At 45.3% G+C, this 25,815-nt stretch overlaps 4 protein-coding genes and 1 long non-coding RNA gene across 11 annotated transcripts in view; 1 reads left to right on the plus strand and 4 right to left on the minus strand.

The window, feature by feature from the left end:
- Elk (Eag-like K[+] channel) overlaps window positions 1-25,815 on the plus strand; it is a 73,127-nt gene that overhangs the window by 14,833 nt on the left and 32,479 nt on the right. The window contains exon 1 of one of the 7 annotated variants that reach the window (XM_015184121.2): window positions 7,562-7,676. The exons of the other annotated variants lie outside the window; for them this stretch is intronic. The gene's annotated coding sequence lies outside the window, so the exon portion shown is untranslated. Of the gene's footprint in view, window positions 1-7,561; window positions 7,677-25,815 lie in introns of those variants that run through there. 7 annotated transcript variants of the gene reach the window in all.
- Sply (Sphingosine-1-phosphate lyase) lies at window positions 521-3,977 on the minus strand. Its single transcript, XM_015184123.2, has 6 exons — window positions 3,834-3,977; window positions 3,385-3,548; window positions 1,860-2,521; window positions 1,349-1,797; window positions 1,146-1,292; window positions 521-1,083 (listed from the first exon to the last, which is right to left on the minus strand). Exons 2-6 carry the CDS (start codon window positions 3,536-3,538, stop codon window positions 858-860), a joined length of 1,638 nt encoding a protein of 545 aa, XP_015039609.2. The 5' UTR covers window positions 3,539-3,548; window positions 3,834-3,977; the 3' UTR covers window positions 521-857.
- LOC117183750 (uncharacterized) lies at window positions 12,613-14,837 on the minus strand. Its single transcript, XR_004468906.1, has 3 exons — window positions 14,423-14,837; window positions 13,307-13,580; window positions 12,613-13,213 (listed from the first exon to the last, which is right to left on the minus strand). It is a non-coding gene; the product is annotated as an uncharacterized lncRNA (long non-coding RNA).
- PPO1 (Prophenoloxidase 1) lies at window positions 18,470-21,017 on the minus strand. Its single transcript, XM_001360679.4, has 5 exons — window positions 20,586-21,017; window positions 19,894-20,524; window positions 19,200-19,833; window positions 18,889-19,141; window positions 18,470-18,823 (listed from the first exon to the last, which is right to left on the minus strand). Exons 1-5 carry the CDS (start codon window positions 20,939-20,941, stop codon window positions 18,625-18,627), a joined length of 2,073 nt encoding a protein of 690 aa, XP_001360716.3. The 5' UTR covers window positions 20,942-21,017; the 3' UTR covers window positions 18,470-18,624.
- LOC4804099 (uncharacterized) lies at window positions 24,798-25,758 on the minus strand. The gene has a single exon (XM_033378765.1). It carries the CDS (start codon window positions 25,424-25,426, stop codon window positions 24,890-24,892), a length of 537 nt encoding a protein of 178 aa, XP_033234656.1. The 5' UTR covers window positions 25,427-25,758; the 3' UTR covers window positions 24,798-24,889.

A 25,815-nucleotide genomic window follows, 5' to 3' on the forward strand; every position in this document is an offset into this window, starting at 1 on the left:
CCCATAAGGCCTGCAGGGAAGACAGAGGATTGGAGGGCAGAAGGTGGGGTAGCGGGGTGTCAGCGTGGGCATCTTGTTAATGTGACAGGTTTCGCCTTTGTTGCACTCCCAAACGGATGACTCCAATTGATCTCCACCTCCGCCGAATGACACTTGTTGCTCGCTTTTTGGCTATTTTTAATTTTTTTAAAATTTCTTCTGACAAAATGACACCTGACGCGTGTCCACGGGATTCTGGCTGGCAGTCGTTTAGATAAATGTTTCCGCTACTGAAATTTATTTGAAACAATTTGAACAGACCCCGAGAAAATCGGCATAAATTACACAAAGGAAATGGGCGTGTCAGGTGGGCAACAGCTAAATTAAAACGCCGACGCGTGGCAAAGCGTCTGACAGATCGCACCAGATCGGGTCAGATCCGATCAGACCGGAATGTAGAGGCCCACGCTGAAGCAATTACGAGTATGGTTAATTGTTTGGGGAACAAAAGTACACGACAATTGAAGAAAAAGGCAACAAATTGATCAAGAATCGACAGAATTGAGATAAATTCTTAATAGACTGATGAGTATACAAAATGTACTATACTTATATTTTGCTAACACTTTACACAGAACAATCACTTTAATAAAATAGCTCTTTGAGGAAAGAATGCCTCCGGTTGGTAGGATTATATCATGGACAGAATCAACTTTGTTGACGACACTTTTTGTACCCTCGATTACAGCTCTAATTGCAGGTATATATAAATATTGCTTGGATAACACGGAGTTCTAGGTGGTTCTAAAAACAGTAGCACTGCAGATGAAATGCTTGCATGGGTGGGAGCAGTAGGAAGAGTAGCCGGAGGCAGATGCCTACTTCTGGCTGGGCGTGTAGTACATGGAGTGCAGGAAGAGGCGGGTCACCTCGCCAATTACCGAGCGGTCGGGTATGCTCTGGGCCATGCCGTACAGGGCCATCTTTCCCACCACGGGCTGGCCAGGATCCTTCATGATCTCCGCCGTGCAGCTGCGAACGTCGGCAATGAATTTGTCTGCCACTCCGGCCTGGGTGTGCATGTCCGTGACGCAGATGTGGATTCTGGTAGACAGAATACCAAATGTTAAGCATGGTTAACTATGGTTTTAATAGATCTATCATACCCAGAGGGGAACTGCAAGGCATTCAGGTTCCAGCCGAGCTTGCAGAGCGAGTCCGACAGTCGGAAGATATCAAACACATTCGATCCGAGGGCAATGACGGAAGTGGCTGGCTTGCCAAACACAAACAGGCCATCGATGTCGCGAACCCTGTGGAGTTTCTATAAGGTCAGCCGTAGTCCAAGTGCATTCGTACCCAGTCTTACCCCCTCTCAATGTAGCGAGCCGTGTCCACAATGCGCTTGGTAGCCTCCAAATAGCCATCGTAGCCGAAGCTCATCATGGTGGCCCAGCAGGCGGCGATGATGCCTCCGGCACGGGAACCATTTACGGTGGGTGAGCCGTAGACGCCGCCAGGCCAGTCGGTGGTCACTGTGAACTGGTGATCCTTGAACTTCTTCTCAGAGTACAGGATCACCGACGATCCCTTTGGAGCAAATCCGTATTTGTGCGTGTCGGCAGAGATGCTGGTTACGCCCTTAACGTCAAAGTCAAAGGGACGCAGCTTGTAGCCGGCATTGCGGACCAGGGCCACCACAAAGCTGCCCAGGCAGGCGTCCACGTGGACGGGAATGTCGTACTTTACGCCCAGAGCGGCGATGGCTTCGATGTCGTCGATAGTGCCGTAGGGGAAATTGGGAGCAGAGCCAACCAGCTGGAGCGGCATAAGGGTAGAATTAGTGGGGATAAATTAAGGAAACATGGGTCAATCCTCACCAGAATGGTGTTCCTATTGATGGCACGCTTGAACTTCTTCATGTCGACCTCGAAGGTCTCCGGATCGACGTCCACAGATCTCACATGGATGTTGAAGTATTGGCCACCCTTGTCGAAGGCTGCGTGCGCGGTGCGGGGCACGACTATGTTCGGCCTGGTGATTCCTTTGTACTCGCGAGCGTAGTCCCGGTATGCCTTCATGGCCATCACAATGGACTCGGTGCCGCCGGTTGTCATGGTGCCGCAGCTGTCGTTGCTTCCATGGAACAGATTGCAGGCCATGCGCACCACCTCGGCCTCCATTTTGCAGACGCCCGGGAAGAGGTCCGCGTGGAGGGGATTCGTGTACGACGCCTTGCCATACACCTCCGTCACGAGCTGCACCAGCTCCGGGTTGTAGCCGTACACGGCACCGGAGACGCGACCGTCGCGCCATTCGTAGTGACCTGTTTTTAGATGGTCGTCCACCAGCTTCAGGATCACCTCCTTGCTCAGACCCTTTTCGGGCAGCGTCACCGTGTATGTGAGGTGTGCGTTGCTCTCCTTGATCGCCGATTCGAAGTCATTGTTGGCCTTGGTAAGCTCCGCCTCCACCTGTCGCCGAACTGCGGGTATTTTCTTGGCGAACCTGAAGAACTGCCGCCTGCCACGCGTGTAGAGACCTGCAACAAACAAAGCGATGGAGGAATGATCGCCTGATCAACTAATTTCAATATTCCCCTATCGAATAACCTAATGCATGCTTATCTAAAGGCGTATCGAACCATGAAATAAAATGATGAATCATTTTATAATGAGAATGTGTCGATCGGTAGTCGCTGAAACACGATAGCATATCGTCGAAGCCAGACAGGTCTTGTGCGAAGTTGCCGAACGGAAAGGAACTTTTTCCAAGAATTCGGGTTCCAACTGGTTGCTTTAGAAAACCGATTGTAATTCCAATTTTGGAATTCGTAAAACGTTTTCCATTTAGGGGATTAGTCATAAGAAATCTCTTGTGTTTCCGAACAGGTACCACCTGACTGATAAAGGAGCTACAAGGGAGAGCCTATTGAAAACTAAATTCCAACTAGCGGATTAGCGGATATTCTTATCGAAGCCAGAAGCTATGCCGTTTGGCTATATATAAATTGTTGTGTATATATAAATTTTGTTTCTAATCTATTGTAATCTGTTCCCAGATTAAACAAAAGTTCAGGAAGGGCACACGACGGGTGCATGGCACTCGAACTTTATTATATAAGGCACAAAGTACATAGTACATGGGTATACATAGGTACCGATTTCGATTTCTTGAGAAAAACTACAAAAATGGGCCGGCTAGGCTGGGTATTTACTTGGTGGGCTGCGTAGGAAAGTGCAAGCCGTGGCAGATAAGATTGTTTGATGGATTATAATTTATGACGCCGCCGACAACGGCGTGAAAGGAATCGACAGACACTAGGTGGCCTGACTTTTGCCTACGAGTGCCTACTTGTAGATAGTGATGTATTTTGAGAAGACCTCTCTCTCAGTGGAAACTCACTTTCATCCTGACAGACAAACGTCCAGAGCCAGACACCGCCGAGCACTGTGGTGGCGGTGATGGTGGCCACCTGCCAGGGCTCCCGGGCACCGAAGGCGCGATTGATGCCCTCGGTGACGGGCTTTAAGCAATCGTTGCCGGAAAACGGACGCATCTTTCCGCTGCTGAAATGAGAATCGGTTATGGATTTTGCGTTCCGGAGAGTATCAAGAGCCAAACACTGCCGCACGCGCACGCCTCTAGCAAATAACTGATTCGAAGCGTGAATGTGGGCTACAAAGTGGTCGACTAAACGCTGATAAAGGTCTGGGCATGTAGTATCTCTCGAATTTAGTTGATACGATACGCCACTATGCTATATTATTGCACCAGCTGATGCAGGCACGCAATGAAAACAAAGGCTCGGCTAAGTGTTTGATGAGGCGGCTGGTGCGTTGTCGGTTACTCACCTCTGTAATCTGTAATCAGGCTCGTTATAATGCAATTAACTTTATCGTTGTTTTCGCAAAAAAGGTTTACAATAGAAAAAAAAGGAAATCAACTGTGTAAACAAATGGATTTTTCTTTTGCCCGCGCGTTCACAGCTGTTCACCAGAAAAAATCGTTGGAGAGAAAAATTACACGGTTACTACACATATGCTACACACTTTCTACATAATGGTGGAAAAGAGAGAGTGTAGAAAAGCACACGTAGAACGCCTCAGAAAATGCAACGGATGCAATGTGAAATCCACCCCATTGGCCCAATATACCTTGAAGAAACAAAGCCGACTATCCTGACACGCGAGGTGTGGTTCCTATGAACCTGGCATATTGTATTGGCTGTTTTTGACTGTTGTCCATACCCTTTTTTATAGACCATTCAAAATTACGGCTAATTTGTTCGTTAGAGGAGAGCTGTAGTGTGACCGTCTTACCCTAAGAAATACTGCAAACATACCAATGAAAAAACGAACTTAGCGCCATTTAGCCTCATTTATTTAAACTGGATAACAATTTGAGTTAAACCGGTGAAAATAGTACCAATAATAATACAAAAATTTACTCTTGTGGGTCCACCCCATCCTTAATCTTTTCATAAAAAAATAACACGATATCTTTCACCTAAACTGCGCGCAAGTTCTTGAATGTTCATCATGATCGTGGAGAGTATTTTAATTCCCACTGATCGACAATGGGTTAATTGGAAATCATATTCCTAGATTTTTATATTCGGTTTAAAAATGCTAGGTACTAGGACCCCTCCGACCCGAAGACATACTTTCGTGAACGTGAAAACCGGAGCTATGTTTGTCATATTCTGTAATAGAAATCAAATTCAAACGAGAAATTTTGCGCCAACAGCGAAAGCTAGCTGTCCCATATCGATTATAACCTCCAAAATATAATTTAACACAATACTATCGGCTCATACTAACCAGCTTTGTTTGGCCATTTCAATTTTCGTTTGTAGCCGTAAGCTTTTGTATGACAACAATTTGAATGTGGTAAATGGAAACTTTTAATGATGCCTGTTGCTGCGTACCTCTATATTTCACGAATTCGAAGGACGAAAGTGATTAGCAGCAGATCCAGAGTGGCCAGTGCGCAAATATAACCTCTAGCGTTTTATACGCAATAATCAGTGGCGCGTGCAGGTGAAACTAGTAATGTGAAGCTCCGTCTCAGGGTCAGGATTAGCGATACACAGGATGAGCTCGCTCATTGCATTGGCCATGGAAAATATACGGGTATAATCAGGTACAGACAAGGCCAGCAACAGCAACTGGCCATTTTAAGGAACTCTTGAACAAACTTTCATTCAGCATTTATTAAGTCAACGAACGCGACTCAGGGAAGCTACTCCTAGCTGTGTGGTGATATGTCCCGTTAGCTTTCGGTTACACACACACACACACACACGTATACGCTTATTCGCGGCCCGTTTTGCAAGATGGCAGCGAGGGCTTCCTGTAACTTAGCTTGGCGCAGCTTTAAACGAAGTAAACGGCTCCATTTGATTTCGTTGTGCCTTCGTAAGGACAATTTTAATGTAAGCTTAATCTGCACCTCCGCCCCTTAATGGTTTTTTCCGGAAAATTGCTGCATGTGGGCCATCCAGTAAGAAGATCCCTTGCTGGAGCGTATCAATTAGTCCAGCCAGCACTGCCGGGCTGCCTTTCCACAGATAGATTTGCAAGGCGTGTGGCCTCGTACCGTTAGGGGCTATTGCCCGCTGGGGAAAGGGGGCTTGGTGGCCTTAAGCAGGAGCATCGGTTGCACCATCGATGGCGCCTGCAGTGCCATGAAGTCTAATCTACTAAAAGCTTCTTTATTCCCCATCTATTTGTGGAGCTTTCCCCACTGTGCACCGTTATCATTGGTAACTGTTGCTTTGGTAAGCGTTAGCTTCTTCGAGGTATGCCGAAACGTGCAACAGCGGTTAGACGCTAGAAAAGCTACTCGTAAATAGAATTTAATAGATAACAATTGATTAGGCTGCAATTATCGTAAATTACCATCGAAAGATCAAAGTCACTGATGCCACTGGCTTCCATTGATTATATGCTAAATCGGGTGTGACTGCACGGAATTCAATAAAGTAAATCTGTACATAATTTTTAAACCTAAATTCTGGATTTTGTCTATATTTTACTACAAAAATTAATTAAATTTATTCCCATCTTTAAAGTACTTCAATAATAACCGTTAATTACTGTTAACGGCAAAAACATATCAATGGAGCTTAATTGACCGCCAAAGAAGGTGGCGCTCTCGTGAGCTCTTTTCCTGGGAACGACACACACCCACACACGCCCAAGCACACTCACACATAGAAAAACGAGGGGGACGTTGTGAGTTGCTGCGGCGACCGAAACTCTACACTTATACCCGATACTAAGTCAGTATGGCCACTAACTATACTGTATATACTGCATGGTTAGTGGTATGGCTCTGCTCCGTCAGACGACGACAAGAATATATATACTTTATGGGGTCGGAAACGATTCCTTCTGGACGTTACACACATACATTTTCACCACAAATCCAATATACCCTTATACTCATTTTGTGTATCGGGTATAATCAACAGTTTGCTGTACGGTGGGGGGAAAGTTTGCTGTGTGGCGGCAGAAAGCTTGCTAGAAAGCTCCATCAAAGATGCTGCGAGAGGCATCAGCAGCAGAGACAGCCACAAGTTGCCTTTTCGACAGTTGCAACAGTTGCTGTACAGTGGCTTCCGAAGGCGGACGTGGCATAAGGTAGAGCGGAGCGGAGCGGAGCGGAGCCGAGCATTCCCTCCGAGAAAAAGCAATCCAAGCGATACCGTTATCAGTGCGTGTTAGTGTGTATGGGGTGGGTGGGTTGGCAAGGGCGGAAAATCGCTGAATGGAAAAACTAGTTCAAGTGCAAGAGAAAACATAAGTTGCAGCAACAATGTTGCCACAACGGACTTAAAGGATTCAAAGTGCAAAACCATAGTTAGGAAAGACCGAAATTGACAAAAAAATAAATTACCAAATCGTATGTATACTATTAATGTATATGTAGATGTATTCTGCATAGATATAAATATATATTTTTTATCAAATTTGTTTGGCACATGTTTAATAAAACACACAAAAAATTATTCGACTATGCGCTTGTGGGGCACATCTGCCAAAAAAAGGAAACTAAAAAAACTTTGCCTTAAATTATAAGTTCAGACAGCAACAAAAAATAAAAAGTACATAAAACGCGATAGAGGAAAAACGAAATGAAAAATCTCGACTAATTCAATCGTGAGCGACTGCAGATTGGAAAATGTGATTAAAAATTGTCCATTGCCAATCCCCCGAAACAGACACAGACCAATACCAGTCCCGCATCGAGACGGCCGTGACCCTGTCCTTTCCCTTAAGCAGCGTGCAACAAGCCCCACAGATCCCAACCAAATTACCATATGTAACCTCAACACACGTACACGCTCGGGTACACCACGGCGGGGTGGGAGTGTGGCTATCGGCAAAGACTCGCAGTTCAAGTTTATCTGAATGAAATCTCACGCATTTCGCATTTCTCACTCTTTTCCGTGTTGTTTTCCCTACCTTCCATTCTTTTTTGTTTGAATTTTCCGAAAATTTCTGTTGAATTGATTCAATTGGACGACAACCACAATCACAGCAAGAGGGAGGGCATCAGGTTCGTTCAGCATAGAACAAGCAACAAGCAACAAGCAACAAGCGGTAGGAACCGACAGGAACCAACGGCAACCGACAGGCGCCACATCAAGAACAACAGGCACAAGCCTGTCCGCCTCCCAGTAGAGAAAGGTGAGTGTGTGTGTGCCTTTGCATTTTGATTTGGATTTATGTTGGGAAATTTAGCCTGATTTGCATATCAAAGGTTTTGGAATATTTTTGACGTCGTCGGTGTCGGCGGCTGCGGCTGCGGTCGCGGTGCGTATGATTATCATGTCAGGGCTTCCAAGCATCTACAGAGGCGGCTCACGCTGCGTATGATTGATGGAGGCTTCACTTTGTATGTTTTTATGAGGGGGCCTGTTCTGTATGAATGTATGTTCCACATCGATTTCCCGCAATAGAAATTCTCTTAAATTTGCATCATTCTGGGAATGCTTTGCAAATGTCCAATCTTCCTCGGTATTGCATGACAGTTTGATTGGTACATGTTTAATGTTTAATTTCACAAAGTTGGCTGCTTTTCTGTGGAAATGTTATTATGATAATTATGCTTCTCTGAAGCGCTTATTAGTAGTTCTTGCTCATAGATTAAACGTAAATACATCCACAGAAGAGTGACCTTCTCTTTCTCCATGGTTCTTCAATCATTTTATATGGCTCTGCTTCTTTTTAAATATTTGTTATCATCGAGAAACAGTAATATACTTGTGTAAGCTTTTAATTTTCAACCTTCCTGCGGTCACTCAAGCCGAAATTTCCATTAGATTTCATCAGATGCCGAGATTTCATCGCCTCCGCGATACTCCAGGCGCTTTATTCCTCATGTATTCCCCGGAACTTGTGAACTTTTGAACCTAGGCAAACTCCGTCTTCCACCGAGATTCTGCTGAAGTTTGTGTTTTAATTTAAAAAGTTAAATTAGTTGATTGCAAATCTTGTTAACTCGCCAGCTGCTGCCCCGCTGGCCTTGGCCAATTAAACGATTTAACAATATCCCGAGAATTGTAATTTATTTTTTCCTTTTTCTTAATCAAATTTCGGTTGCACTCGGCGATGCAATTAAACGCGAATGATGGACGCAGATGGAGTTAATTTCATTTTCCACAAGCTTTACCTAACCGATTTAATGACATAAACCACTCTAGTCCCGTTATGATGCCACTGCTACATAAATCGCTAAGCACAACAGAAGGCAGCGGTTTCTTATTCTCCACATTCCATTTGTATAACCTGTAAGGCACAGAAGAGAGGATCTTCCACCTTATAATCAATGGGGGGGCTTTGCTGAAACAGCATTGGTTAATTTGCATGACTATCCCGACTATCACATCCCGACTATTGTATTAATCCATTACTTGCTGGATCTTCTTTAAATATATATTTTATTAGTCATGGAACAGTATTTTAGGATCGGCAAGGTTACTGTTTTATGCAATTTTGTTTAGATTAATTTACGTTTTAATTTCTTCCTTTATTTTCATTTTGCTGCTCGGCTGCCGCTTAACGGTGTGGCTTGCGGCCCCCGGGGAATGTTACGCACCTTACTCAACGCATATCGCACCTTGACACCTGCTCGCACGAGGACTCCCCACAGCCACAGCCACAGCTTCTTCCGCCTCTCCACTCCGCTGATGTGCTTGCATTCCCGCGTTGCATACTTTACAGCATGCTACCTTCCACCGACCAGTATGTGGGCGTGTGTGGTGGGTGCCACTATAAAATTAGCATTAAAGTGAGTCTCATATAAAATTAATAAACCAGAAGAAACCACTACCACCCGCACGTAATTGCTCTCGAAAATCGTATGTATATACAAATTTTTAGTTCTCGTCTCGAGCATGCAAGCCCTCGACCGAGTTTTTGTTGCTTTGACGATTTTTTCTCCTATTCTTGTTGCACAAACAGGGGTATATTACTTATATGCGTAACAGAATGTAACAGGAAGAAGCAAGCGTTTCCATTTCCCCAACCGTCAAGCATATTTTGAAAACAGAATTTCTCCGTGTCATCATTTGGCATCCTATCCATACAGCGGGTATCCCATAGTCTGAGTTTCCTATTTTCCGAGTTTCATATTTTCCCGAGTTTCTCTTAGTTTTATATATATATTTTTCAAGATTTTTTTGTTGCTGTTGCACTTGTGTTGCGTATGGTGGAGTGTGCGCGAAAGAGGAGGCATGCGGATGAGAACGCACCGCGCTTAGGTTCAGTCTGGTTTTGTTGCTGCGGCATTGACATTTATGCGGATGGACTGGGCATCGGGATTCATAAAAAAAACTTGACTTTTATGACATATTATAATGCTTCGCAGTTGGTCGGAATGGAATAAATTTTGTGGAAATGCATGCAGGGAAACAGTTTTCCCGAGCCAATGTTCATTTGAATAAACTTTATATGCCATGAGTGTGCACGAGTAGTTCAAGGGTCGTATAAAGTCAAGTGAATGAACTCTTTACACCGTGTAATCGTAGGCAGTTCCTTTTCTCAAGAATACTTGGGATTTCACGGGTGAGAGCAAGACCTCGGTGGAAATACAAGAAAGGTTAAAACAAACTTTATTCGAATAATACTACAAAGAATAAATGGATACACTTGCTCGGGCCTTGGTCCAACCAAATGGAAATCTTGAACGTAAGATCGCTATCAAGTTGGGTCAAAGCCTTCAGCATTGATTTGATACATTTTTGGTTTTAGCCTGAAGCTTGTCGTCGACAATACGATCGCAGTGGGCAAGGATCTCCAGGCACAGCTTCAGCTGTGTGCGCATATGCCGCAGACTCCTGTCCGAATGACTCTTGGAGGGTGCCGGGCCGCCCATCTGCCGGTAGTACACCTGGAGCTCCTCGCGCTGCCTGCGCTGCTTCATCTTGATCATATAGGGCTCATCTGGCTCCGGCTGACTCTCTATCTGGCACAGAACACAGATAGAGTACCCCGTTTGGCAACCAACCTCATGCCTCCGCCGTTTTTGCTTTTCATGCTGCTGAGAATCTGTCGCTGGACGGTAGCAGAGAATCGAGTATCTCCCGTCGCTGTTGCATGAGTCGCATCGGTTGCCAGAGTCGGCTGAGGACGACGGTTCCGTCTGGCAACCTACAGCTTTTCTCATATTCATCCTGAGGATACGCTTGGCCAGTCGATGATCCCCTTCTGAGCGAGGTTTGGCTTTCATGGATTCCATTTTCTTTTGCCTGATGATCTCTGGTTCAGTCATGGGCCATATCCTGGGCATGGTGTTCTTAAAGTTTCCCTCCAGTGAATACAAGGACAGGAAATCATCTTTGTGTTTCATTATATCGATCGGCAAATAATTGGCCTGATGTGTACTGGGAGTTATTAAAAATATCGAAGAGATCGCTTTCGATTCACGAAAATGGCAAGATTCCTCGTTGACCATTGAGATCTCAGGATCATCCATGCTGGATAAATCGGGCGGCTTCGCTGCCGAGTCGGTGTCAATTTGTATAGAATCCTTTTCAGTTGGACGTTTCATCGACAGTTTCTTTAAGCATTTCCACAGATCAACACTTTTTAAAGACATACTATCAGCCGAGTGTGTCCGTCCGAAACTTCTTTTAGAGCGAGCGTTTCTCATAGACGATTGTGACTTGGTTTTGACTACATGTTTTTCCTGAATCGATGTGCTTGATTTCGGTTGTCGTTTTTGGGCAATTATTGTGGACTTGTCCTTAGTAGAAGATCGTCTTGGTCTTGTCGACTTTGAGGCCTTCGACTGAGGAGAAGTCCCCTCTATTCTTTGCCGGGCTACAATGCCCTGGACGCCTTCTAAAAGCGTTTTGGAATTGCTTCCGGCGGGAATAGAATACTTGTGTTGAAGAGCAGCAGAAACTAACCTTTCTCTCTCTATAGAAGCGGGTTCTTGAGGAATCGGCTTGCCTGATTTTGAAAAAGATCGTCTCGGAGAAGGGGTTCGTCCACTCGAGCAATGGTATTCCTTAAGCCTGCCCTCCATCTGCTTACAAAAATTTCCATAGCTCGGGTCCAGTTCTACTATTTTCGGTTCCACTAGCAGCTGTCGAAAGGGCTCACGCCCTTTGGCGTTAGCAAAGTTCTTCACATTGTTGGGCTTTTTCAGCGTGGAAGGGTGTGGGCATCGGCTGCACTTGCAACATCGGTTGCGCGGTTGCAGCAGAGTGACGGGTTGAGCAGGGCTTTTGATTTTCAGGGTTTGACCGACTGCAACGGCTATACTGCGCCTGAGATTCCACATGGTTTATCGAGGAGAGACAGGGCCATACACACTGAACATTTTTGTTGACTTCTAATTTAAGTGCGGCTTGAGCTGGTAGCTTCAATGCTTTGACGATATGCTCCCAGAAGATTTGATTCCAGAGCTTTGGAGGCCTCATAGACCTACTCGTAGGGATTTTTATCCGGATGTATGATATTTCGGCGTGCATGTTGACGGCTGTCCGGGCTATCGTCGCAGATTTCCAAACACTGGCAACTGGGAAAGTGAGAATCACTCTTGGGCCGCACTTGCGAGGGATCGACCTCACGCCAGAAGCTGGGCGGCTTGGCCTGCTTGGCGAAGGATCGATCGATCCTGCTCACAAGACTTCTCATTTTGGACTCGCTTATCAGTTCATTAGCAGGAGGCGGAGTAATGTCACGAGGCAGGATGAGCTTTCGTCGTTGCGTCAGCCGCTTCCTTAGCTCCTGGGTTTTTATATGCAGTTTGATAGCCGATACAAAGCTATCTTGAGCGCTCATCTTCGCTGCAAAATAGTTTCAAATGAGAAATAAAAGATTAAAAATTTAACAAAAGACTTTAAGATTTGGCAACCATGTGAATTTTTAGAGTGTTTCCAATTTGTAAATTTGTTTTTGTGTTTAACAATTTTTAAAAAGGTAACTGGGTCGAGAAAAGGATCAGCCTGTAGAAATAACTATGGCAAAGGTTGAAGCTATCCTTTGAGTTCAGTAAAGGACTTTATATTAAATGAGTTTAATCTTTCGACCGTGATCTTTCATTTTGTTTGCGAGCTGGATAGGAAGCTGCACTCTATCCAAATTAAAATATATATATGTTACCTACATTGCCTTCCGCTTCTCCGGATAAACTTTATAATGGACAGAGGCTGCCGTTGCTGGTGCCGTTGCTGGTGCCGCTGCTGGCGCTGTCTCTCGTTTTGTTTTTCCATTTCCCCAGAGCACTGGGTGTGTGGGAACACATTTGAAATAAAAAATAATTGTTGTCTCTTGCTGCCTTGAAGTGCGGTAATTCTATGCACATTGTGCTGTCTGCAACAATGTCTCAAAGTGCCTCCGGCACAGGCACAAACCGCATTTCTAGCCACAGTCCTTTGGAAAGCATTCAAACCATTCCAGGTATGCCATTTGCATACAGTGAGAAAATGTGGTTAAACAAACTTGATTTGGATTAGATATAATAATTTAATATAATTTAAGTCTTTCAAAAATTGTATATTAGATTTCTGTATACTATTCTGGATTGACATTACCCACATTCAAAGCTTGCACTGCGATAAAACTTTTCCTGCAAATGACTGCAAAAAGGTTCTATAGCGGATCCGAAACGGCTAAACATCTTTCCGGCAGCTTGAGCCCAATATGGAGTTCATTGATCTTTACATCTGAGGTCCAATTTCACGAAACAATTCCCAAATAAACAGTCACCCACACTGAAATCAGGGAAATTCTCTCACTATCATGTTCAAGAAAATGATCGCCAAATGGTGTAAGACGGCTGCTGAATAGTATCTAAGCATATTCACCTCTTTTCCCAGGGTGTACAGATGGCTCTCTGACATCACAGTTAATAGCTTTTAAGCAGCACTTTTGCGCTTAAATTATTACCAGTACGAGTGTGTGTTATTGTTGTTGTTTCGCACAGTAAATGTTGGCATTTATTTATTTACTCTCCTCGCTGCGTGCGTTCATGTGTGTGTGTGTGTGTGTGTGTGAGTGTGAATAAAACATTAAATTATCCACGCCTCGCATTGGACGGTAAAATAACACAGCTGCTGTCGATCCCGTTAATGCTCGTACCTGTACGGAGAGAGAGAGAGAGAGTAAGCTAGGAGAGGAATTAGCAAGGTTCCCTCGAAGAGGGTGAGGCGAAACTTTCGCGCTCTCTTTCGAGCTTAAAGAGCTCTCTCGATGTGGGTCACCTTCAATGTTTATATGGAAGTACTCGGACAAACATAGCACATCGCGTTGAAGTAGAAGAAAAGCACGGACGGCGGACAAGGGACTGGCAGCAACAGATAAAAGTGATTTCAGCTTCGCATTTGTTCAAGTCATCGGCAATGGACTATAAACAAGGGGGTAAAATTATAAAATTAACACAGTTGCCATGACGGACTGTCGGATGAGCTGTGGGGTGTAAACATTCGATGCCGGTTTATTAGCAATTAATTTAAATATTAGCATTAACAGTCGAAAGGTAAATGTCTGTCGGCAGAGCGCGTGGCAAATAAACATTCACCGAAAATATACACGGCAAAAGGGATAGCAAAAATAAACTTGCTCATTTGAAATAATAATTTCAAACGGATTTTAGTGCACTCACGTCGATTGAATAAATTTAACAACAAATAAACGCAAATTTAATGTAGCTCCGTTGATCAACAAATGAAATGTCATCACCCACCCACCGCTTACGCCAAGCGATTTCAATTGAACTGCCCTTCGACACCGATATGTCGTATCGGGAAGCGGAGGGCAGGTAATTTCGGGAAAACCGATTTTCGGCAAAGTGGCATTTTAATTGTGGTTAGTGTAAGTGAATTTAGCCAGTAATTATCACAGTTTCATTGATATTTATTGTCAAATACGTACGTCCATAATTGTGTGGAATTTAAATCAAATGCAAATTCTGTGCGGTTTACCTAATTCCGTTTCAAGTGGTGGCTCTTCACTGGGAGAATTTTCATCATTTTAATGCAATTGACGTGCCGCTTCCTCCTCTACGAAATGTGCTTACAAAATCTTCCTCTTAAATTTCCATTCCGTTTCGTTTTCATTGCAAAGTGAAGCTCGCTCAAAGCATAATTGCAAACAATTAGCATGCTCCGGAACACAGCATCGGCTCGGAAGCAGAATAGGACCCCCCAAGATGGCTAGAAGTACTTGGAGTAGCTCTTGAATTTGCCTGTCATTCCCCTTGTGGGCTGGAGTGCGTCACGGAGTCATTACTTGGGAATCCAGTTGGGAATCAATATCGTATTTAATACATATGAGAGTGACACACACTTTTTAGCGTTCACGGATTCCACACAGTTTGTCTGGAAAGTGTTTTGACAATGGCAAGTTTTGTTAAAATCCCTCGATCTAGTTCGAGTTGTCCGTCCGATACATCTGTAACTACGAAAAGAAAGCATAACAAAGATAAGTTACGTTGTAAATAAAATGTTTGTACAGACTGTATGCAGCTGTACGTGGATGGCTTGTATGAAAGCTGTGTAATTCTATATATGACTTTCATCCAGTCTCTGGCTTCGTTTATGATACGCTTTGGGGTAGGGCAGAATTGGTAGGGGGTGGAGCAGGAGCACAGTTGGATTATTTCAGTGGAGCTGGGCGCAGCATACTCGCAATTATGTATGACCGCGGATCCATATATGTTTAATGTTTACATGAGCAGGCGACAAAAATAGCTCAAAACAATCTGTTCTCATGTGCTGGGGGAGTCTTGAAGGGCACTGGAATCCCACGTTCCCATCAGATCTCATTCAAGGCGTGCGAGAATGCGCCCGAGATGTTCCAGTTTTTCGCCATGGAAAATTTAGTTTACATTTGGCAGATCTCACTTTCAGTTTGTCGGCTGCAATGCATGGGTGCAAGGTCGGTTTATGGATTTCCATCTGTTTGGATGCCTTGCGTTCATGTCTGATTGACTTTTTAATGGGCTTCTGGATGAGAATTGATTGGCTGGATATTTCACAGAAATTAAGCAGTCAATGGCGCAAATCACTTTCAGTGACTGCGGACTTCTAGTATGTATCATCATGCATTAGGCCGACAATATTCGTATTTCTATTGGTTTCTGCTAGATTTGCTTCCCTAATTGCCTTCAGTGTCTCTCACTCACAGTATTTACAATGCATTTGTTTGCTCCCAAGTGGAGCATACACACACACGCACACACAGAAGTGCAAAAAGTATGCTAATATGCCCAAAATCCTTAGCAAACATTTTTCCCAACACAGAGTAAGCCCTTGGCCCCAAAGTAAGCAACATTAATGCCAGCAATAACAACAACATATGGGGCAAACGACCCAAAGCCAAAGTCAAAGTTATGCCTAAGTGGTAACACCCCCTCTCCCTTACCCATACCCTCTCCCCTCTACCCCCTCTGCTCTCGCTACCCTTACCAAAATAAAACACACGAATTTTCTTTGCCCTGCAGCTACCAAAATAAATTAAAGCATTCTCCCTTCCTTTGCACAAAGCTCGGCAACTTTTTGGTTCTTTCTATTTCTTGTCTACTTTTTAATTTTCTACAATTTGCCCGCATAAATAAAGCCAGAACGTGAGTTGGAATGTCCTCTGGCCAGGTCTAATAATTGGGTGGAAGGGAAGCACTCTTTGAGTGTTGGCTGCCTTCGCCGGGAGTTTCACTTATCCGGACTCCTATTTCCTCTGAAATTCTATCACCTTGGGTTTTCTAAGAAGCTTTGGGTCGTCTTTTAGAAGAACTCTCCACTTTTATAATCACTATACTATCTGTTATCCCTCTTTCGTCTGAAATATCGCTCCTGCCGATAGCAGCCGAAATCTGTAATTTTTAACCGCAAATACTTCTCCACAGATCAGGGTATACCACAATTTATGGTTTTGCTGTAATTTAATTTAAGTTCAGAGAAAGTTTACATCAGTTGCAATGTGTACCCATAAAATATGCATCTTTGAAAAGAAATAAAAAGCCAAGCGACGGAACAAAGGAGATTAAATTGTGGCCTGTCCGGCGCGACGTTCGCTTTTTGGGTGGACGGGCTGTCAACAGTACGGGCAACTTTTCCATGGGCTCAATGAACTCGGTTTAAAATAAATGAAACAGCGCGAGAGATAATATAAACTGAAGCTGCTTTATTTATTTTTCTAAAATGAAAACGAATACACAAAAAGATGCAGATGTTAAAGCCTGAAACAGCTTAAAGCTTAAGCCTATTTGCGTTTCAGTTAATGAGTTGGATCCTTTGGAATTTTTAGCTTGAGTTTAAACTGGTGAATAAATGAATAAAAGTGAAAATTCTATGCGAAATAGAGATAGCACATGCTTTGGAGGAAAAAGGATTGTAATAACGTATGCGCCCTGGTGTGCATGTTCAGGGCAACTGCTAGCTTAATTTATCCTTGGAACAACACCCTCTATTATCTGTTCTTAACAAAGCCCCCATAAAAATCTATTAAAAATCAATTTGTTTTCTGCAGCTGTTGTCTCCCAGTGGCTTCCCCAATTCCAATTCCAAACGAAGCACAGTCTCGGCACAGAACTTTATCCTTATCCTTATGCTGTTGCGCACCATGAGTGGGTCGTCGTTGTCGTCGCAGTTCTAATTAAAGTGCTCGACGCGGTAACTGTCGAAAATTAATAAGCTCCACACGTGCAGCAGTGATGCCAGGCCCACTGCCGCATTATGACACACCTCTCCGGGTGTTTGCATTGGAATCGGTGTCGGAGTGCGAGTCCGATTCCGACTTCGACTTCGACTTTGAGTCCGAGTTTAGGGCCAAGTCGCACGTCTCCGGGCCTGGGCTCTGGCAAAGTTTTGTTGTGGTCAACAGCTTTGAAGTCTAATAGGATTAGCTTCGCCCACTTTGTGGGCGTGTCTGAGTAGGACAGAAAAACGCCCGACAGCCTGTGTTGATGTGTCCTTATGTGCCGGGAATCGCCTTGGCACAGGCCATCTAGATTCAATAATGTAAAGCAAATATTTAACAAGCAAATATTTCTAGCTGAGGATTTCTTATAACAGTAAATATTTATCATCTACGAGTGCCTATGTATGTATGTGGCTGGGTCGGAGTGTGTGTGAGTGTGCAGAGCAGAGCATTGGAGAGCCAACAAGTCGAGGCGAGAAATAAATTGAGGGCGGGCTTCTCTGCTTTGATTGATAATTTTCTATGCAAAAATGCAGCGCGAAGAGATCTGCAGCGCTCTAGCTTGCAATACCCTCACTGAGTACTATATTACGATGATTGCCGCTGCCATTGGAACTTTGGGAAAAAAACTTTTCTTGATTCAAGCCGAAGACAACAATTACCAGTCTACTGGTGACTGTGATCAAAATGGGATGACTATATCAAAGAATGTTTCTGTGCCAGGAGCCAGTCTTCTCTCCTTGCGAAAGGGTATCTAATATTTCGATGCCAGATGCCAGTCCTCTCTCCTTGTTTCCCATTGTCTTCGTTCTGGAGATGTGTGCAGTTGCTGCAGCCATTAGCCATCGGGCTGCACTGCCCGCTCGCCCACTCTTTTGTTTGCTTGCTTTTGTCCGATGATTCCATATTTCCTGCTCTCATGGTTTCGCTTTCCTATTTTGTTTCTGCTTGTATCTAGTGGATGATTGTATTGTAATTTCTTGCTTGCTCGCTGGCCTCACATGAGAATCCTCTCTGGATGAATATTTGCTCTCAGTCTTGTGCCCCATTTATGGCATGGTAGATTTATAAAAGGTCAGGGCTCCTCAGGGAGCGGTCTTTATTTTAGTACCTAATTTCTTTCACAAGGTCGTACCCCATCCCATATGTACATATACATACATGCGTATACTATAATAGTTCTACCATGACTGTTAGCGCATTTGTCTAGGGATTAAATGGTCGGTTGGCTTTTGGACCTTGTTTCTGATTTGTGGGTAGGGTGTAGGGTATCCTTACTCTATGATGGTTCGAATCGAACATTATTCTGTTTATAAACTTAATATCTCGAATTTCCTGGGATATTTTGGAATATATTTAAAGAAAACTAGATACCTACAAAACAACAGCGAATGGTGCACAAATATACGTAGCTATAGAAAGTTTCAAGTTCAGGGTCATTTCCGTTAAGTTCAGGTTGGTTTAATGGGTCTGCGTCGTCAATGGTTTAGGGCTTGTCCACCACACGGTCGTTGAACACTATCCTCAGATCGGTCTTGGCCATGTTCTGGAAGGAGCCGACCAGCTCAGTCAGATTGGCATTGGGCAGGCGCCTGTCAAAGGGGAAGCCCATGGTGCGTCTGTCCGGGTACAGCTTGTCCTTGAGGCCGCAGAAGGAGTAGGCGGTGCTGCAGGCATCGTTGGGTCTGTCGGGTGGGGGAGAAATGGAGGACAAATTGAGGAAAAGCCCAAGCATAAGGAATCCACTCACGTATTGGGCTGCTGCACAGAGTCCTGCGAGTAGTCGGAAATCATGACGAATAGATCGAAGAGCATGCCCTGGGCATTGCCCTTGGGCAGAAGCAGATGCTGAGGCCACCCACAGCCGCAGAAACGGAAGCGGGCCAGCTCGTCGGCGGCCTTGGGCTGGTAGGCGGCGCCAATGGGCCGGAAGGAGCGCTCGAACGGAATGGCCACCGAGGACTCCGTGGATTGGCGACGAACGGTGTTCTCTCCAGGCAGAACTGAAGATAAACTCAGGGAATAAGCATATATGGTTAGAGTATTAGGTGGTGTACACACGTTCGACGGTAAACTTGTCCATCTCGATGGCCATGAGTCGCTGATCCTCCAGTCGCAGCGGCTGGTTGCGCTCATCCACCTTGGGGCATATGAAGATGCGGCAGGTGCCCGTGCGGCGTGCCCCATTGTTGGTCACGTTGAAGGTGTAGGTGAAGGGAGCGTTCTGCAAGTGGGTGAACGAGGCAAAGATGTTGCCGTCAGCGGACGGGCCAAAGTCCAGGCCAGCGGCGAGATCCGCACTGGACTTCTGCCAGTAGGTGAGCAGGGTGTTCGGCCTGGCATTGCCCTTGCCGATCTTCGCCTCCACGTAGGTCACGCTGACGCCGTCGAAGCCCAGCTGGGCGGCATTGTAGGGATCCAGGCGAGCCTTGAACTTGTTGAAAATGGAGTCAATGAATCCGTGCCACCTGTAGAAGATCGGATCGCGCATGGCCGTGGTCACATCCCCCATCACGCCGAATTCCTCCAAGTGCCGTGCATCGGGATCGTGGGCGAACGAGATGATGGTGTGGCCCTGGTTGTGCAGATTGCCATAGAACTGGCTGTTGATGGACAGCACCGGCGATGCCTCGATCATGTTGCCCAGAATATCGATGCCTTGGACATCGTCCAAGGGAGTGCGATTGCCAGAAGCCTACGAGAGGATTAAATATTAAGTTCAATGGCATTGCAACCCTCCTGGGTGGAAGCTCACATCTTCGACAAAGCCCTGATCGATGGCAGCCAGGACGCGATCGCGCCAGCGCTCCACCTCGCCAATCTCAATGGTAGCATCCTCGCGATCCACGTCCTTGAGGAGCTGATTGGACACTCGAGCCGGATACGTGCGGTTGTTCACGCTGGAGAGGATCTTGGGGAAGTAGCCCTCGGGCACCTCGATTCGCAGATTGTTCAGCGGCTGCAAGCGCTTCAGGTTGTTGCAGAACCGCTCAACGTTGTAGCGGGCCAGGATCTGGTGATGCATGTAGTAGAAGAGCTCGCCACGACGATCCTTGTTGACCACCTCCATGGGCCCGGTGGTGGGGTACACCAAGTGCCAGTGCCAGTGATGGCTGTTGACGCCGATGTCCTCGCGGAAGTACGCCAGGCGCTGTTCATCCTCGCGGTCCGAAGCCGTGTAGTTGCGCGGTATGTCCACGTGGATACGCTCCCCACTGTCGCCGATCACCGCCGCCTCCTCCCGGGCATCGCGGAAGACGGAGGGCTCCACAAAGTTGCTGGGAAACACCTGCGAAATGTTGGTGATGGGCACTTCACGCGTATCCGGGCGATGGGCAATGGCGACGGCATAAGAGTACTGGAAAAGAACCGGATTCAGGCGATCCCTGCAGAGAGAAGAGCGGTTGTCATTGATCCTCCAAAGACGGTTGTCAGCTCAGGACTTACTTCGTGTAGGCTGCCAGGGCCACGAACTGCTTCAGATTGGGGGCACCCATGAACAAGGTGATCAGCTGACTGGCGATCTCCTTGTGGCGATCGTTGAACAGCGAGAACTGGTTCTTCCGGCCCAACTTCTTGGCAAAGTCCAAGTTTGGCTTGTTGGCCAACTCCTGCACGGGGATCTTCAGGTCCACATCCTGCGAGAAACGATTGGACACTGCCACAGTGTCGTTGCGATAGCGATCCGTGTAGAAGCTGTCCGGCAACTCGAGCACCACCTTTCCCTGGTCCCGAGTGGTGAACACCGGCTCCAGGGGACGCTGGAACAGCAGCTCCAAGGCTTTCAGATCCGTATTGGTCATTTTCAGCTATCACCAGAAACGATTTTAATTGGGAATGTGACTCGATGTCAGGCTATGAGCGCACTGTGCTGTCTCCACGCAGTCCCTGGCTTTATATAGTCTACTCAGAGCTCGAAAATTTCGAAAATCTAACCGCAAACCGTATTCATGATATCCAAATGGTCAAACCCTAAGCAGATAGCACTCGTTTAAGAGGTGATAAGAGAACATTACGCCTGGTTCGGGTTTTTTATTTTAAATGCAACTAATTATGGGCTCTCTTTACCGCAAAAATGATTAGATTAGGATTCTATGAGGCCGAAGAATGCATTAACTTTGGGTGGGTTTGTTTGAAAAGTTCTCAAATTAAGTATTCACTTTTCAAACGGTGTCAAAATTTCACAACTGCTGAAAGCAAGCAGTCCGTACGGTCTAGAAAAGCTTCTTACTCGTACAGAAACAACATCGAAACTTTGCCTGAAACATCCCTTCCAGTCCATCCTCCGTTCGTCCTTTGCCTACAAGGCAATAAATTGTATTTTGAGCTCCCATTCCCACTCTCGTCTACTTCCTCCACCTCTCTTTTTGGTCATAAATTCGCCTGGGGAGAGACGCAGCCAAGAACTAACAGGCCTTGGGGTAGGCCAGCCCGTGGGCTTTGATGATTAAAATATCTATATCTATACTGTAAATCAATTTTGGTCGCTCTCGGCGTCTGGTCAGGGGCAAAACTTTTGCCATTGCCATTGTCAATAATGAATGCGGCTCTCTCAGTACCGAATCACCGTTCAGACCATGGTCCTGCTCCTGGCTTTTCTCCATGAAAATGTGTACGCATTAATCTGTGAAATTGACAGCAGAAGCAGCAACAACAAGAGCTTCAGCATTTTGCATGGATGGGGAAGAATCAAAAATATGAATTTTCACAATTTCTGCACTTTGGCCACGACAACAATTGGAAAATGACTTTTAATGCCAAAGTTTGTTAGTCATTTTCCCTGTACAAACTAGTCTTTGGAGTAGGTAGAAGCTTCCAGCACTGATATACCATCACCAGCACTATTTTAGCACTACCTATCCACATGGTATCCACACCAGGTAAACTTTTGCCTAAAGTTGCTAAGCTATGTGTTGGATTAGGGATAATAAGGTAAAGAGCATTAAAACGTCGACTGTTTTGTACTTTGTCGTGACTCTTGAGTTCACTCTACGAAAATATTTATCCCAGCAATGTCATTTTTCATCGGATATTCAGCACACAGACATGGCAAATGTGCTGCAGATTTCAAGCAGAAAGACAAACTTGCTTTAATTAATTATAAAGTGTGTGCTCGTGTAGACAGACAGTCAAGATTTTCTTTGTTCTGTTTTGTGAGCGGGAATCGAATTAAAGACCGGCAGGAAAAGCTTTCAGCAGGACACGTGAAAAAGTTTTGGGAGACCCGCCAAAAAGTAAACTTTGGCACAAGTACAGAACTCTCTTAAAAACCTCACAACTTTGTTTTGTGGCTTGATGGTGGTAAAAGGCGGAGAGTACTTTTCTGTATGCATTATGGCCAAAGTTGGGCAGAAAGTCGGGCCCACGGCTGGGGCCATAAACGGGATTGTGAGGGCCGTGTTAATTATCCGCTGGGAAGGCTTAACCGAACCCCCTCACTTTTTAGATTTCAACTTAAATGCTCTGTGGCAAAGAACAAAACATCACATAGACACTCACACACACGCACGCACAGGTTCTCAAACTATTCATTAGCCGCGGTTTAACCACAGAAATGTGTGGGGTCTCGGCTTAGCAAAGTTTAGGTTGGCTTCGCTTTCAATTGTTTGGAAACAGTTTTGGCAACGGAACTGATTAAAAATTCAAGACTCTAATCTGTTTGGCAACTTATCAGGGTGTTAAATAAAGTTAAATAAAGGGGCCCCAGCAATATAATTCGTATTTGGACAATGACGAAGGATGGTTTACTTGACAGACAGATGAAAAGTAACTTCTTGTTGGTGCCCAAATCTGTTTCAGCCTCTTTCCGTTGCCTTTATGTTATCATATTACCCATGATGTTCCTCGTAATGTTTCCCAAACATTTTTCCAACGACATTTTTGTACTCATCTTTCTTGCTTCGCTCTTCCATTTTCTCTCCCATCCATCTATGTGTGCATGTATAACCATTCGTCATTAAATGACTTGGCAATTTTCATATTTTTGGAAAAATGTTGACTAGCAATCCTTCATTAGCTCCTTTGTCCTTGCCTCCGATGTGTGAACACCATTGTAAGAGTAAATTACGAGTATGTCTAGTACATGAAATTCATTTCGTCGCCAGTACAGTGCTTGGGTTTCTTTTCTGGAGATCTTTGGCAGCTTCTGTTTGCAATGGCTTGAGGAGCTTTGGAAGAGAGTTCAAATCTATTTGCATGTGCAAATGTGTCTAATAATTATTGAAGCAATTGTACGTCTCTGTGTGGGGGCGTGTGGCAGACAGCGTACGTCGTTCAATTTCGGATTGGCCTTAATTGGTTTTGAGCCTGCTGTTGAAAGGGTTCTAAAACGAATTCAATGCTGGAGGCAAAATGTTTTGTTTCGGCCCATCAAATCGGTTGTCAGGGATTTGGGGGAAGGGCAGGTGTTAACTCAAATTCATTGTAACGAGACGACACAAACAGAGAGCCACAAAACGAGTCAGAGAAAGAGTGAGAGGGGGAGTGAATCACTGTCGTCTAATTAACATACATTGCTGCAGAGCTGCATGCTAGATAGCGAGGGGTAAGGTGTAGAGAGGGGGTAAAGTTTGGTGCGATAGAATACCAGAGTGACATCCAAGCCGTGCATGAGAATGTGGGAGAATGAATGTGTGTGTATGGGTGTATCAGTATGAAAGATTGGGGGACTGACAGAGAATGTTCGATGATTGAAGGGGGATCTTAATTGAGAATGTCTGCAACACATGGCCCGTCGTCGAAAGTCCATCTACTAAAAACGGTGACTGTTCTACGGTAGCTCTAACTGTTGCTGTGGCTGTAAGAAATCATCAAAAGACGACATTGTCGTCCCGTTTCTCATTTCATTTCCCTTTGCCCTGCCGAACTTTGGACAAACGTTATTAGTTGTCTCTTTACTCTTCACTCTTCTCTACGTTGCCGTATTGCCCCGTTGCCGCGTCATCTGTCAAACGACAAATTGTGGCAGCTGTTGCTCTGGCTTCTGTCTTGTATGTCCCGTGCGCCATCTGTCAGTCGTACAAACACTCGGCAAAATACCGTTACAGTGCCTCTCTATCTATCTCTTTCTGTCTCCGTTACGTCTCTGTCGCATTGTGTCCCTCTAGCCGTCTCTGTGCCTGTCCCTGTCTGTCGCCTTCTTTGTGGACGTAATTGAACAACATTTTGTGGAGTGACATGGACGGAATAGCACCGAGTGCGGCATCAGAAGAAGGAACAACGGATGCGATGGCGGGGCCTGAAAGGGGGGCGGGCAGTGCATCAGCTGATTCCGTAGACGGCATTCCGTGTCTTGCCAGGACAGGTGGAGGCTGATGATTTTTCTGCCACGACAGGTGGTGGATGATGATTTTCTGCAATATTAACTCCACGGCCATATGCTACTTTTCTGCTGATTTGTCATAGCATAATACATTTCGTTTGTACACTTGCGAATGGGGGATATTACTGTTTGGTATACTGTGTAGCCGAAAAGCTGAAAAATCCAATCCAATTAAACCTTGTTTGAGTGTGTGCATATATCTTTTACTTAACCCAAACTTTATAAAAATTATTAGCAAGAACAATCTGGTATTTCTCTGATTTTTAACCAGGGTATGGATAATACCTAGTACTTCTGCATAATCGCACTTTAGTTATCTTTAATCGATATTAAATATTTTATACATATAGATTTTAAGGGTTAGACGTTGCGGTTAACTAAGCTTCATGTTTTTAATATACACATGTTTTTTCCCCTTATATGTTGCCATTTATGATTTCTTGGAGCGCTTCTTTTCGCTCATCCGTTGCACACGCGCTGCCAGGTTGCCCTGAAGCCATAGTACACCCTGCAACTTGGCCTGGTATCCGAATTGTATGTGGACCGGGGTTTCCATCTCGACGGCAGGCAGGAGGCTGAGATCCAAGCGGAAGCCGCGTATATAGTAGATGACATCGCCCTCGAAGGGGCACTGCTTGGGGAAGTTGCTAAAGCGCTCCATGATGTTGCGGCCGAGGCGCATGAGCGGCACCTGGTTGCGGTTTGAGAGCAGCTGGCAGCCGTCGGTGGTGAGGTTGAGGAGGACAAACTCAGTCATGGGTTTGCGGCGGGGCAGGACGATCGTCATGAAGACCTCGTGCTCGCTGGTCACTTCCTGGAGCTTGAACTCCATGTACCAGCTCCGACGCTTGGCGTTCTTGTTCAGGCCGCATCGGAACTCCTTCAGAATGCGGTAGTCCGTGTCCTGGCTGCTGCAGGTGAAGTTATCGACTTGCAGCTCAAAGTCGTTCTGCTCGAAGGCAAACATCAATCATCATTTCTCTCTTCGCATCACTCATACGCACCTTGGCCTCCACTGTCAGCTCCAAACAAGAGAACCACACCAAAAGGGCTCCTAGCAGCACTCTGAATGTCTCTGGCCACATTTCAGTCCGCATTTCGCAAAAAAACCCAGCCGGTTACGCCAGTAAACTGTAATTGATGGCCAAAATGCAGGGCCGGCACTAGAATATTACCAAAGATTCTGTCCGCCGAGCTGTGACTAATGTTTGAATAATAATAACAATAATCTTTATGATAGTGGGGCATATGTACGAGAAAACGTACATCAATAGGGATATCTGTTGTTCCAGGATCTAATGCAAGGAGTTTCAAAGACAGGATTCCAAAATAATACCCATACATCCCGCAAAGGTC

This window comes from Drosophila pseudoobscura, chromosome 3, assembly GCF_009870125.1.
Source record: "Drosophila pseudoobscura strain MV-25-SWS-2005 chromosome 3, UCI_Dpse_MV25, whole genome shotgun sequence".
In the NCBI taxonomy this organism is placed as follows: domain Eukaryota; kingdom Metazoa; phylum Arthropoda; class Insecta; order Diptera; family Drosophilidae; genus Drosophila; species Drosophila pseudoobscura.